This window comes from Cynocephalus volans, chromosome 10 (genome assembly GCF_027409185.1).
Source record: "Cynocephalus volans isolate mCynVol1 chromosome 10, mCynVol1.pri, whole genome shotgun sequence".
Classification (NCBI taxonomy): domain Eukaryota; kingdom Metazoa; phylum Chordata; class Mammalia; order Dermoptera; family Cynocephalidae; genus Cynocephalus; species Cynocephalus volans.
Window position 1 is genome coordinate 111,639,430 of NC_084469.1, and position 12,993 is coordinate 111,652,422.

The 12,993-nt window shown below is 58.6% G+C and overlaps 1 protein-coding gene across 2 annotated transcripts; it reads right to left on the reverse strand.

The window, feature by feature from the left end:
- Positions 1-4,330: 4,330 nt before the first annotated feature.
- Positions 4,331-12,507, reverse strand: CCDC124 (coiled-coil domain containing 124). Of its 2 annotated transcripts, none has more exons than XM_063112343.1 (5): positions 12,462-12,507; positions 9,736-9,905; positions 5,507-5,696; positions 4,889-5,003; positions 4,331-4,786 (listed from the first exon to the last, which is right to left on the reverse strand). In XM_063112343.1, the coding sequence occupies exons 2-5, from the start codon at positions 9,892-9,894 to the stop codon at positions 4,582-4,584; spliced, it is 669 nt and encodes a 222-aa protein (XP_062968413.1). In that variant the 5' UTR covers positions 9,895-9,905; positions 12,462-12,507; the 3' UTR covers positions 4,331-4,581. The 2 variants fall into 2 exon arrangements, with proteins under 2 accessions (XP_062968413.1, XP_062968411.1); XM_063112341.1 differs by lacking the exon at positions 12,462-12,507 and adding an exon at positions 12,187-12,274.
- Between the last annotated feature and the right edge of the window lie 486 nt (positions 12,508-12,993).

Here is a 12,993-nt window from a genome sequence, read left to right on the forward strand (position 1 = left end):
GACCTCTTAGCCCGTTTCAAGAATAACATGCCACTGGGAAAAATAAAGCCAGGCGGGAGGCGTAACTGTTCCACTGTTGCGACGGCAAATAAATATGAAGAGGAAAGTTGATAAGGAGGAGGAGAGGCGGTGGGGACAGCCCAGGGCCAGGAGTCCTGGGGACTGACTTTTCCCCTTTTATTAGCTTTTTATAATGTTTTATTATCTTCCACTTTTACAAACTAAAGAGAAGGATAAAAAGAAAATTGCTTCGTTGGGAGAGACAAAGGCCCAGAGAGAGTACGTGCCTCCATGGGACCGAGGACGCAGCCGTCCTCGATGAGAAGTGAAACACCCTCTCCCCTGTACTTGCCTCCATAAAATAGCCCTCAAATGTTTTTTCGAGCAACTACTATGTGTCTAAGTGCTCACGTGCCCAGAGAATGAGAGGACCCGGCCGAGAGCAGAGAGCCCTGGAGGTCCGGGAGAAGGAGGTGCTGGCGTCTGAGACAGGCAAGGACATGTCGCCTCAGCAGAAGCAGGGATACAGGGGAGGGTTTGGGGGTCGGTGCGGGGTGCGAGACAGATTAGAGGGTCCCCGAGGGTGCGTGTGGGTGCCGCGGGTGCGTGGGTGCGTGCCGCGCCTTTGCGCACTGCCCCGCCCGGCCGGGACTCGACCTCAGGCTGGTGTTCCAGGCCAAGAGGATGGGAGATAGCTTGGGGGACGAGGGGTGGGACCCCAAGGGGACGGGAGACAAAGGCATCTTCAGCGAGGGTCCCCACGGCTTTGGGAAAGCGTCCAGGGACAGGCGGTCGGCAACTTGGGGTGGGGGTACCAGATAAAGTACAGGATATGCCATGGAACATACTCATAATAAATAAAATATTGCTCCTTTATCTAAAACTCAACTGTAACTGGGCGTCCTGTATTTTTCTTTTCCAAATCTGGAAACCTTAAGGCCGTGCCCAAGGCTCTTGACTTTCCGGTCACAGCAACCCCCACCCCTGCTGGCCGAGCTACTGGGAGTGGGGCGGGGGGCTGAAGGTGCCAACCTGCCCCCGTCTCTGCTCGCATCACCCCGACAGCCCCAGCATCTCTTTGTCCTCCTCCCGTCACCCGTATTCCTTCCCTCCCCCCCAAGGGCCCCTCCCCCTCCTCCTTTGTGTCCCCTCCCTCTAGGCGCTCCCTCCTCCCCCCTCCCCCGGCGCGCCCACCCCCAGACTCCCCACCACCGCCGTCCTCCCCCCGCGCTTCTCCGGCACCCTTCCCTCCTCACCAACCACTCCATCCGAGCCCCGGGCGTCAACCCTTCCCCCAGCACCCCCTCCCCCAGCGTCCAACCTCTCCCCTCCTCCCCGGTCCCCCGGGCGCGAGAGCGGGAACCCCGGCCGCCGCAGGCGCGGAGCCCCGCGCAGGCGCACAGCCCCGCGGCTTCCCCGAGGCTGCCGCCGCCCCCGCACTGCGGCCCGCGAGCCTGGTTGCCAGGGCGACGGCGGGGGCGGGAACCTCGGGGAGACCCTGCTGTCGCTCCCTCCCCCGCCACCTCCTCGGCAAGCCCCGCTCCGGCTCACACCCGCCCCCCCGCCCCGCCCCCGTGCGCACTGCGGCGGGTGAGGATTCCCCGGCCCCCAGGGCGCCTGCCGGGTGGGGTCGGCGCATGCGCGCTGGGAGAGGCTCCCCTCCCCGGCCGGCCGGCGCGCGAGGGGAAAGCCCCGGCGCGTGAGGCGGGCTCCCCCGCGCAGGCGCAGTGCGCACTCGGCGTCCCCCGCGGCCCCGCCCGGTCGTCCTGGCGACACGCGCGGGGCGGGCCGGGAGCGCTCGGAACTCCCTCTCACGCCCCCGCCCGCTGGCTGCGGCGGAGCCGGGGATTCCCTGCCCAAGCGCGCATGCGCGGGCCCAGGATCCCGCGGGGAGGGGCCGAAGTGGGGAGGGGCTTTTCTGCAAAAGGGAGCAGACGTGGTCAGCGCAGTATGCGTCTGAGAGCTGAAGGCAGTCGGCTCGGCCCTTGCCCTGAGTGCTGTCGCCACTGGGGCCCACAGGTCGTCCCCGTACAGGTTCCCGGCGCAGCTTGCCATGCCCACCCCCACGGCTCCCTGTTGTCCTGACGTGAGCCCCCTCACCTCCCCAGCCGGGCATCCAGGGCCCTGCACGCCCGGCCGTGGCTGGCCCTCTTGCCTGGCTGCTTCCCTCCGGCTAATCACCGTTTGTCCCCGACCTTCTCTCGTCCCCGGCACAAAGACCCCCAACGTGGTCACGTGGGAGGCTCCTTGCTAAACCCTTCTTCAGGACATACCCTTCCCAGGCACCACTTGTTGATTCTCCAGATAGCCTAGAGTTGGGCACTTTTTAATCCCATTTTATAGAGAAGGAAACTGACACACCGTGAAGGCCTTGGGCTAAGATCGCAGAAGAGGCAGAGGCGGGATTTCAACATAGACCTCGATTACTGGGAGCTACGTGGGCTCCTCCGCCCATTTGCTGGCCAGGGGTCCTACACCACCGCTGCTGCCTTCACAGCAGCTCTGGGTGCTTCTCGGCTCTGTGACGCAGGTAGGTGTTCCCATTTGGACAGAAGATAAGTATCTCACGGGGACTGTCCCCAGGGTTCAGTGAGATGCTGCTGCCACGTGCTTGGCCAGGGCCTGGCACCTAGTGAGTGCTTCTCACAGCTGGTCCAGTCCCGGCCTCCTGCTCGTTGGCGCCCCCTGTAGGGCTCCTTACCTTGATCTCATCTCTAACCCTCACCAAGGCTCCCTGGGGTCTCTCTTGGATACCCTCATACCCTCTAGTGCTTGTCTCAGGGTTGGCTCCTGGGAAACCTCCAGACTAAGCCAGTGCTCAGTATACGTTGGCTAGTTTTTATGCCAGCTAGCATTGTTTCAGGCATGCTCCATACTACGTTTCGGCTGTACCCAATTATTAATGGCACCTCTCCCTTGAACAGGAAGAATTGCGACTTCCAGGCCTTTGCACGTGTTTCCTTTTGTCTTTTCTGTCCCTTGCCTGTGTGGAGAACTCCTATGTATCCTTCAAGGCCCCTCCTCCACGAGGCCTTCTACTCTCCACCTCTAGGCAGAGCCTAGCTCCTCTCACCCAGCCCCAAACCTGTGGAGCTGGGGACATCTGTGGGGACCTGCATCTGAGACTTGAGATCTAGAAGAGTGGCATTCTTGGCGGGAGCAGCCAACAGGGTGGTGGACCTGAGGTGGACAGGCCTGCTGTGTTGGAGAAGCGGACAGCAGGGAGACAGGCCAGGTGGGGCTGGAGTGAGAGGGGGATGGGGGATGGGGGCAAGAGACTGCTGGGACAGCTCTGTGGGAACAGGGAGGGTGTCACCTATGTGGGAGGCATAGCTGTGACCCGGTAAATCCTCCAACTCCACCCCTGTGCCTCAGTTGCCCCTTCTGTCATGGATGATCTCGGTTCCTTGCAGGGCTTTCTAAAGCCTGGCACACAGTAGGCGTTCAACACACACTGTTCCCTTGCCTGGATGGCCATTACTGGTGTGAGCTGCTACTCTGCCCTCAGCCCACTGGGCAAGTGATGCAGAAGATCTGACCACTGCACCTCCTGGGTATCTCCTTCCCTTGCCAGCCCTCGGGGGCCAGGAGCGTGGCCTGGATGGAAGCAGCTTTCCAAGCATTGCAGCCCAAGCAATTGCTCCAGCCGCGCAGCTTCAGGGCCCAACTCCCAGCTGCCCACCCTCTCTATTCTTCAGGGCTAAGCTCTAAGAAGCCAAAACTGGGTTCAAATCCCACCTGCCCTTCCCAGGCACACCAGGGCAGGGCTAAGCTCTAAGAAGCCAAAACTGGGTTCAAATCCCACTCGCCCTTCCCAGGCACACAGTCTCCCATGGAACGCTCTTTCCCATCCCCGATCCACCTGCCCGCTGTAGTCTCCAGGCCTCTGCCTACCCAACGCCCCCTTCCTCCTCCCTCTGAGTTGGAATCTGACTCATCCCCCACGAAGGTCGGGAAGGCTGCCCGGAATCCAGCCCAGACACCGCCCTGGAGGAAAAACAGCAGAGTGGCCAGCATTTCCTGACCCCAAGCACGGTGTGTGACATGAACTGGAATCTGAAGTGTTATCTGCAGGGGACAGTCGTGTAGGTCTCTCACTGGACAACTGGCACGGCCAAGAAGCAGGCGCCCCAGTAGCCGGTCGGGGATTCAGACACAGCTCTCAGTTTGCAGCAACACTGCTGTTGGGGGCTCCCGTCTTTTCCAGCTGTGGTCTCAGTGCAGTTCACAGCAGGTACCCAGCGAGGGTTGTGGCAATACGTCCTTCCCAGCATCTGGCCCCACTCTCTCCACCCACCCACTCTGGTGTCAAGTGTACACGGGGCCGCACTGCAGCCTTGCCAATCGCTTTTATTGGGCGCGCAGCCTGGGGCTCTACACGCACGCGCGTGGGGGTGGGGGTGTCACTCAGAGCAGGGACCCGGTGGCAGGAGGAGGGGTGGCCGTTGATGGCACGTAGCCCCTAGAAGAGGCGCTTGGGCCCCTGGGCCTCTCTGTGATCCCCCCTCAGAGCTGATCCAGCAGGAGAGCACGTGGGGTCGCGACCTGGACCGTTGCGGGGAAGCCCTCCCAGTTCCAGGCTCACTTGGGTGTGTTGAAGGGCACCGCTCGCTGGTTCATGGGGTTGTCAGGAGAGCGCAGCCACTCCTTCTTGAGCAGCTGCTTCAGCTGCGACAGCCGCATGTTGGGGTTCTCCTGCTTGAGCCGTGGCAGCTGGGCCTCCTCAAAGGCGGTGAAGGCTGCCCGCATGCGTCGCTCCGGGTGCCGGTCGGCCTCCTCAGCCACACTGGGGGTGTTGAACACACCCTCAGGGCCCATCAAGGCTCGGCCCCGCCCCTGAGCCCCACCCCTGAGCCCCACCCTGAATGCACCTGCCCCGCCCCGGTACCTGAGCACTGCGATGGCGTCCTCGACGGTGCGCGCCTCCACGCTGCCCTCCTCCAGCACGCGGCGGTTCACGTTCTCCTCCAGTGGCACCTCCAGATGGCTCCTGGGTTTTTCGGCTGGGGCAAGGGGATGGCCGGATGGGTGGGTGACAGACATACACACAGAGACAGATAAGCAGGGATGCAGAGTTCCAGGGATATGACAGAGACAGAGTGGTGGACAAAGCAAACAAGTGCGGGAGGGAGGTGGGAGAGAATGATGGGACGGGGGGGGGGGGGGGGGGGGGGGGGACGACAGAAAGTCCTCCCAGGACCTGCCTACCTGTGGGGTTGGCGCTTCCGGCGGGTCCTGCCCTCCCAGCGCCCAGCCCCTTGCTGAACCTCCCTGCCGCCTGCTGGGGCACCCCATTAACGCCCTGGGGAACCCTGGGAGCACTGCCCTGGGCGTTGTCTGTGCTCAGAGCCAGGCCCTTCAGGACGCCACCCACACGTCACCATGCAGGACCCTAGGGGCCTCTCTGGGGGCCAGGAAGGGTTTGCCGACTCTGCCCCAGGGATGAGTCCTGCTGCCCATCCTGTAGTGGCTGAAAGGGCGGTTCCGGAGTAGGACGCGGCCCCACCTGGGTCCGGGGCCTCCCTGTGCTGCTGGTCACGGCGCAGCGTGTCTTCAATCTGGGCGCGGGTAACCTTGCCGGGGGCCACTACCCGGGGGGCCTTGCCACCCTTGAGCTTAGAGTCCTCCTCCTCCAGCAGGCGCTGCGTCTCCTTCTTGCGCTCCAGCTGCTCCAGGCGCCGCTTCTCCTTCTCCTCCTGCGGGGACAGGCTGGTCAGGCGGAGGGCCCCATCCCCCTCGCACAGGGTCCACCAGGGATTTCATCTCAGCTGACAGAAACTGAGGCTCTGCTGTATGCTAGACCTTGTGCTGGGTGCAGGGGACACAGCCCGAAGCAAGATGGACCCAGGTCCTGTCCTACCTGGGACTCCCATCCTACATGAGTACAGGAACAACAGAGGAACCTTGGTCAGGGCAGGCAAGTGGCTTTTGAAGGAGGAGTAAAGCCTGGGCCAGAGGAGGGCCGGCCAGGGGGAAAGCTGGGGGACAGGAGTCCTTAGTGGTGGCTGTAACAGGTGCAAAAGCCCCGACATAGCAACCACTTGGCATCACAGAGGAACAGATTGGAGGCTGGAGTATGGAGTGAAGGGGAATGTGGAGGAAGAAGACAGCAGAGGGCTGGGCTGTGGAGCCTGGAGGACTTCAGGAGGGGCTCTCACTGGATTACAAGAGCGATGGGAGCTTCAGGAGGACTGGACCTATTTGCTGGTGAGGGCAGGGGCTCTGCCCTAATGGGTCAGGAAGCCAAGGGGGAGGCACTGTCCAAGTGTCCCCTGCTGCGTGTCACTGAAGCTGGGGTTTATCCCACCTCAGCGCCCAGGCAGGCCCTGATGCTGGCTAGATGAGGGGACATCTGGCGTATGGGACTCATCCTTGGCCACTGCCCCCACCCCACCCAGGGGCAGGGAGAGGTTCTGGGTTATTGATAGTGCAGCTGTAGGCTGACAATATTCCCCTGCCTCCTGCCCAGCACCCCCACAGGGCCCTGCCCCTTGCTGCCTGCGACTCTGCCATCTGCTGCCTACTCCTGAGGGCTCCCCAGGGATGGTCCCCACACCTGCAGTGCCCCCCGGGACTACCTGTGGGTCTCCAGACAGACTTGGAGGAACTAAGTGTCCCAGGAGATGCCCGAGGACACCCACTGGGCCTCTAACCCCCACCACCACCTGCACAGCAGGAAACGGAGCATATGCTGAAGTCAAGGGTGGTCAAGTGCAGCCACTGGGCTTCCACTTCTATGCTCGGGAACCTCCAGCAGGGCCATCGTACTCTGGGCCCCAGTTTCCCCCTCGTGAAGAGGCAATGGCCCCCGAGGCTCCTATCCCACGTGTGGCACATACACATTCCATACTCATTATGGCCCCAACACTGCCCTGCCTCAAGGCCTTTGCACTGGCTGTTTCTTCCACCTAGAGTGCCCTCACTGGCCTCTTTCCCTGGTTAACTCCAGCTCATCCTGAGCTCCCCACTGCTGATCTGCCCCTCCACCACACAGATCTTTCCTGTGCTCTGAAACCTGTTTTCCAGTCTTCCCGTCATCTCTGGGCAGAGGTGCTGGCCTGAGGTATGAATGGCTGCTTTCTGGGGCACACCCAGCACACAGTGAGATGAATGCATGCAGGTGAGGACCAAACCCCTCCATGGTGGCCCTCCTCCTCCACTGGTTTCCTCCTGTGCTGGCTGTCCTCCCCCCAAGACAGGGAGCCCAGAGAGGGAAGGGACCTGTTGCACTGCACTGCCCTACGTCCCCCCAGCCCTGCCAGTGCCTGGTGTCCAGAAGGTGCTTGGTAAGAGTGTGCAGAATGAATGAATGGACACCAGAAGGCTCCAGTAACTCAGGAAGGATACACAGCATGCACCACTGGTACAAGGGAACAGAGGAGAGAGCGTGAGCATTTCTATTTTGATACTCATCAAAACTTTTTTTTTTGGCAGGTGGCCAGTTTGGGGATCTGAACCCTTGACCTAAGCTAACTAGTGAGCCCCCAATTTTTTTTAAAAAGTCACTCGCAGTTTTTAAAAATGGCAATTAGCAACTGGGAGCATCTGGTGATGGGTAAAGGATGAGTCCACTTGGTAGAACATTCCAGAGCCAGCAAAAATGAGCCTTATAAATAACTGAGATGGAATCCACAGAGTCACAGATCAGGTGCTCCTGGCTGAGTTGCTTAATATGGAACAAGTGGAGACAAAATGCCGAAAACTCGGGACAGGTGATGAATGGTGGCCCAGCCTGTGGTGGCCAAGGCACAACCAGAAGCACTGTGGCTGTGGGACCACATCTTACCAAGGGCACGGGCTTCCAGGTATAACGTGGGGTGACAAAAGCCTTTGATGTCACATGGGGGGGATATAGTTTTTAGTGGTTTGGAGCAAGCATGGGTTTCTTTTTTTCATTTTTTCACAGAAACAATGTATTTTAAAAGCAGATCTCATATAAGAAAATAAAGTGGGACCAGGTGAGCTTCAGGGAGGCCTGGTACACACTGGTCAGCAGGAGGAGGGAGAGACAGACTCCAGAAGATGACACATTAGTGAAGAAGGTCTAGCAGCAGCTCCACACACAACACGGCGAGTCCGGCTGAGAGATGCCAGACAGAAAGAGCCCACAGGCGGAGGAGTCCATTCACTTCAAGTTCAAGAGCAATGTCAGGCCGTGGTGTTTGAAGTCATGAGAGGTGCAGCTGCAGAGAACTGCCTGAGAGGGGCATGAGGGAGCCCCTGGGGGCTGAGAATGTTCTAGAGAGCAGGGACTGGCAAACTACAGGCCCTGGCCTGTTTTGGTAGAGTGTTATGGGGACAATCACACCCATTTACAACCCTATTGTTGGCCGCCTTTGTGTGGCTTCAAGAGCCTCCTGGTCCCTAAATAAAGCCTGAGCTACTCACCATCTGGCCCCTATTGCCTATCTGACCCCTGCTGTGTATGTTCTTCCAAGTGTGTGCTACACAGGTGTGCAGACAGGTAATCTATACACCTAGGACAGGTACACTTTGCTGTCTGTTAGTCAAACCTCTCAACAAATACGAAGGCTCCAGCCTGGCTCCAGCTCGGCTCCAGCCCCTCCTCCCAGCCTTGTGATCTGAGCTTGCTGCCTTCTCTGTGCCTCAGTCTCCTCACCCGGAGGATGGGGACAACCCCAATGCCCAGAACGCAGGCCACGGGGAGAGCTCCTGAGGACTGTGGACTGGGCCGATGCTCCCAAGACTATTGAGAGGAAGGTGTCTGGTTCTTCTGTCTGGATACTGGCTTTTTGGCAGACATCATTTCTCCTTTTGGGTGTTTTTTTTTTGGCGGCTGGCCAGTATGGGGATCCGCACCCTTGACCGTGGTGTCATAACGCCCTGCTCTAACCAACTAAGCTAACCAGCTAGCCCTCTTTGGGATTTTCAACTTTCCTGTATTGTCAACATTGTGATGATCAAAAAATTTTAAAGATCTCAATGGACCTGATGCAGCATGGGGGCATGGGTGTGGAAACCAGTGACATTCAATGTTCACTGAAAACAAGGCAGGATCCAGCCCTGCACAGAAAGATGACGGAAAAACAGGCAGAAGCACCCAAGCGCCCCACAAACTGGGCATGCGTCAGGATAGCCGCCTGTGGGCTGGGACAGGGGAACCAGAAGCTGTGGCTGCGATGGGTCACTGGCGCCACCTACAGGCTGAAGCAAGTCAGCATCAGCCCTGAACCACTCCCCAGACACCAATTAAGCACCCACTGTATGCTTGTCCTGGGGCTCATTGGGGCTTCCGTGTTTTTATGAACACCTGGAAGAGCCTGTGCGCTCCAGGTCAGCAGGTCGGAAACGAGGGACTTAGCATTCAGTCTCAGCAGTGTGACATCTGAGGCTGGCTCATTCTTGTTGTGTGGGCATCTTGTGCATTGTAGGGTGTCAAATAGCATCACTGGCCTCTACCCACCTGTGACAACCAAACATGTCTCCAGATGTTGCCAAGTGTCACCCGGGGCAGGACTGCTCCAGGACAAGAACTACCACTCTAGCCCAACCCTGGCATTACTGGAAGGAGAGGAAGGAACCCACAGACGGCAGCGGCTGCCTCACTGTTTTCCAGACAAGCCAAGCCCTTGCCACCCCAGGGCCTTTGCACATGCCGTCTCCTCTGCCTGCCTTCTGCATGTCCAGTGCCTCCTGGCCTTTCAGGTCAAAGCTCCAGGGGCCTCCCACGATCTGCCACATTTATGTGTCAATCCTTAGGCCGGGTCCACCCACCTTGCGCTGCTCCTTCCTCATGACATGTTTGTCCTCGTCCTTCCAGTAGGCATCCTCCAGCTCCTTCTGCTTCCTGGCATCAGCTGCCGCCTTGGCCTCAGCCCTCCGTGCCCGGGCTGCTGCCGACTTGGTGTTCTCACCCTGGAACTTCTTGGGCATCCCTCAGCAGGCTGTGGGAAGAGGACAGGGACTAGTGAGTGGGGGCCGCTGGGACCCTCAGCAATCCCAGACTCACACCTGTGCTGCCAAGATCCTCCTGGGGCCTCAGTGGCTCTGTCTGTAAAACGAGGACTCAGTGTTCTCTCTCTCTCTTTTTTAAAGTATACAATTCAGTGTTTTTTAGTATATTCACAATGCTGTGCAGCCATCACCTCTATATAGTTCCAGAACATTCTCATCACCCCAAAGGGAAATGCTGTCTCCATTAGCAGTCACTCCCCATCCCCCTCCCCCAGCCCCTCACAACCACCAATCTGCTGTCCGTCTCTATGGATGTGCCTGTTCTGGACATTTCATGTAAATGTGATCACACACTGTGTAGCCTTTGGTGTCTGGCTTCTCTCACTCAGCATGATGGTTTTGAGGCTCATCCTCATTGGAGCATGGAACAGGACTTCATTTCTGTTTACGGCTGAGTAATATTCCACTGTGTGGATATACCACATTGTATTTATCCACTCATCCCTTGCTGGACATCTGTGTTGTCTCTACTTGTGGGCTCTTACAAGTCATGGTGCTGTGGACCCCTGTGTGGCCCCTCCCATTCTGCCATCTGAGAGGCCTCTGTCCCCAGGTTGCACAGACCTGAAGCCAAGTCCCCTTCACCCTGGGTAAGAAACTGCAGTGATCTGTTCCCAACAGCCCAGGCCTGCACAGCTGGATGCCAGGGAATGACAATACATATAAATGGGAGGTGCCGCCCTCCCCTGTCTGGCCCTTTGCAAAGTGCTTTACATGCACCAAGCCAACCAAATGCCCCCCTAACCTTAAACCTATTGGGGCCCCTCAGCTGACACAAGGGGTGGTCCTTTGGCCCAGCAGTCCAGGCTGAGACTGGGACAGAGCAGGGCAACGTGGGGGAGATCAGTTCGGACCTAGGAGACTCGGGTTCAAGTCCTGGCTCTGTGATTGTGGCTGAGGTGATCTCTTGAGCCTCAGTTTCCTCATCTGAGACATGGAGTTGATTCCAGTCCCTCTGCCCTCTTACCTGCAGGGTGCAAGAGCCACTATGGGGCGATGGATACACCAGTTTGATCCCACACTTCTCCCAGCTCCTCTGAATCAAGTGCTCATTACTGACTGCCCACATCTACCCAACAGAAAACCCCTACTGGATTCCCCAAGAGAGCACTAAAAAGCGGGGTCACTGTCCAGGTTGCAGATGAGGTTCTCCCTGACAAAACTCCTGTTTGCCGTCTTTCCTGTCCTCCTTTCCTTCCATCCTCCCCTCACTCACCCAGCAGCAACCAAGCAGGTTCCCACCTCAAGGCCTTTGCACTTACTGTGCTCACCACCTGGACACTCTTTACTCCTCTTTTTACCTCATCAACTCCTACTTAAACTTCAGGGCCCAGCTCAAGTGTCACTGCCTCCAGGAAGCCTTCCCTGACACTATCTCAGATCACAAACTTCTCTCTGAGACACCTGTCTGGGTTGTTATTTTAGGTTTATTTATGTAATTACTTGGCCATCTTCCCCACTAGGCTGGGAGAGAGAAGGTGGCTGTCTGCAAGGCAGGAAGAGAGCCCTCACAAGGAAACAAATCATCTGGCACCTTGATTTTGGACTTCCCAATTTCCAGAACTGTGAGAAAATACATTTTTGTTGCTTAAGCCTCTTGGTCTGTGGTATTTTGTCATGGCAGGCACAGCTGACTAACACAGACGTCCTTTCTTCTCTGCGTGGTAAACACTCAGTCACACACCCATTGTCATTCAACAAACACGTACTGATCACCTAGTGCGTGTGGAACGCGATGGGAAGAGGTGGCACAAACGAGCTTCCTGCCTGCATGGCACTCCCAGACAGATTGGGAGAGAGACCAGTAATAGGAGTTACAACACAAAACCAGAGCTGCGATGGGGACATGCAGGGTGGAGGGGAAGGTCGGAGGGGGCTTCTGACTCAGTGGTGTGTGTGCTGGGGGGAGTCAAAGGGCTTCTTGGAGGAGACATCTAAGAAAAGGCCTAAAGGTGTGGGGAGACCCGAGCCTGCAGGGCTGTGCGGGAGGCAGGCTGGGAAAAAAGGGGATTTGGGTAATGGCTTGCTGAGGAGGGGGAGTGGGAAGCTGGGAGCCCAGCTGGAGTCCAGGGAGCGGCTCAGGCTGCGCAGGGGGAGCCCAGACCCAAGTGATGGACAGGATGTGCGGGAAGGGACCCTCTGGGCTGTCCCTGCTGGGCTGTCCCTGCTGGGCTCCCCCGGCCTTGATTCCCCTGCTTCTTGCGGACGCACCCAGCTCTGTCGCCCTGCAGATCGGCAGCTGCTCGGAGGCCGTGCCCGGCTGCGCGGCCTCAACCCCGACGCTGTCCCCATGGGGTTCAGTCGCCTTGTCCGGGAAACGGGCACAGCCCCCCCAGCGGAGCCGCGGAGACTAGGCGCCGGAAGTGCTTCTGTCTCCGAGCACCCCACCCTCGGCCTTCCCGGGGGGTGGTCCCAGGCCGAGCAGCCCCCGCCGGGCCCGCCCGCCCCCAGCACCCGGGCTCCGCCTGCGCCGCAGCATCTCCTACCTCCTTCCCCCAGAGCTGACCCGGTCCCGTCTTCATGACGTCACCGCGGGGCTTGCGCGCTGAGTTCCCGGCGGCGCGCGCTCATTACGTCTCCGCGCCGTCGCCATCTTGGTAAAGGAAATGCTGGCTTCATCTCGTACCCAAGCCAAGACCAAAGGCCGTTTCTTTTTCCTTCAAAAAGCGAATATTTCATAAATCCTCATCTTCTGCTCTCGCTTCATATATCGACGAACCAGGAGGAGCGGGTACGGCTAAAATCTAGAACAGCGCCTTTACTAAGATGGCCGCGCTGCCCGGGTGAAAGATGGCGGCCGGGACTTCATACACGTGGTCCAGCGGCGTCAACAAGGAGTTGCCCGGCCGCTAGGGTGCGCCGGTGGGCCAGGGGAGGAAGAGAACCTGGTATCCGTGTGGGGAAATGAATTTGGCCAAGATGAAACCGCGAGAGGCTCAAATTCCTCACCCCTTGCTCCTGCCAGTACCTCCTGGATTGCTGGCAACTCCTCCGCTGCTTTGCGATATTATTTTTACA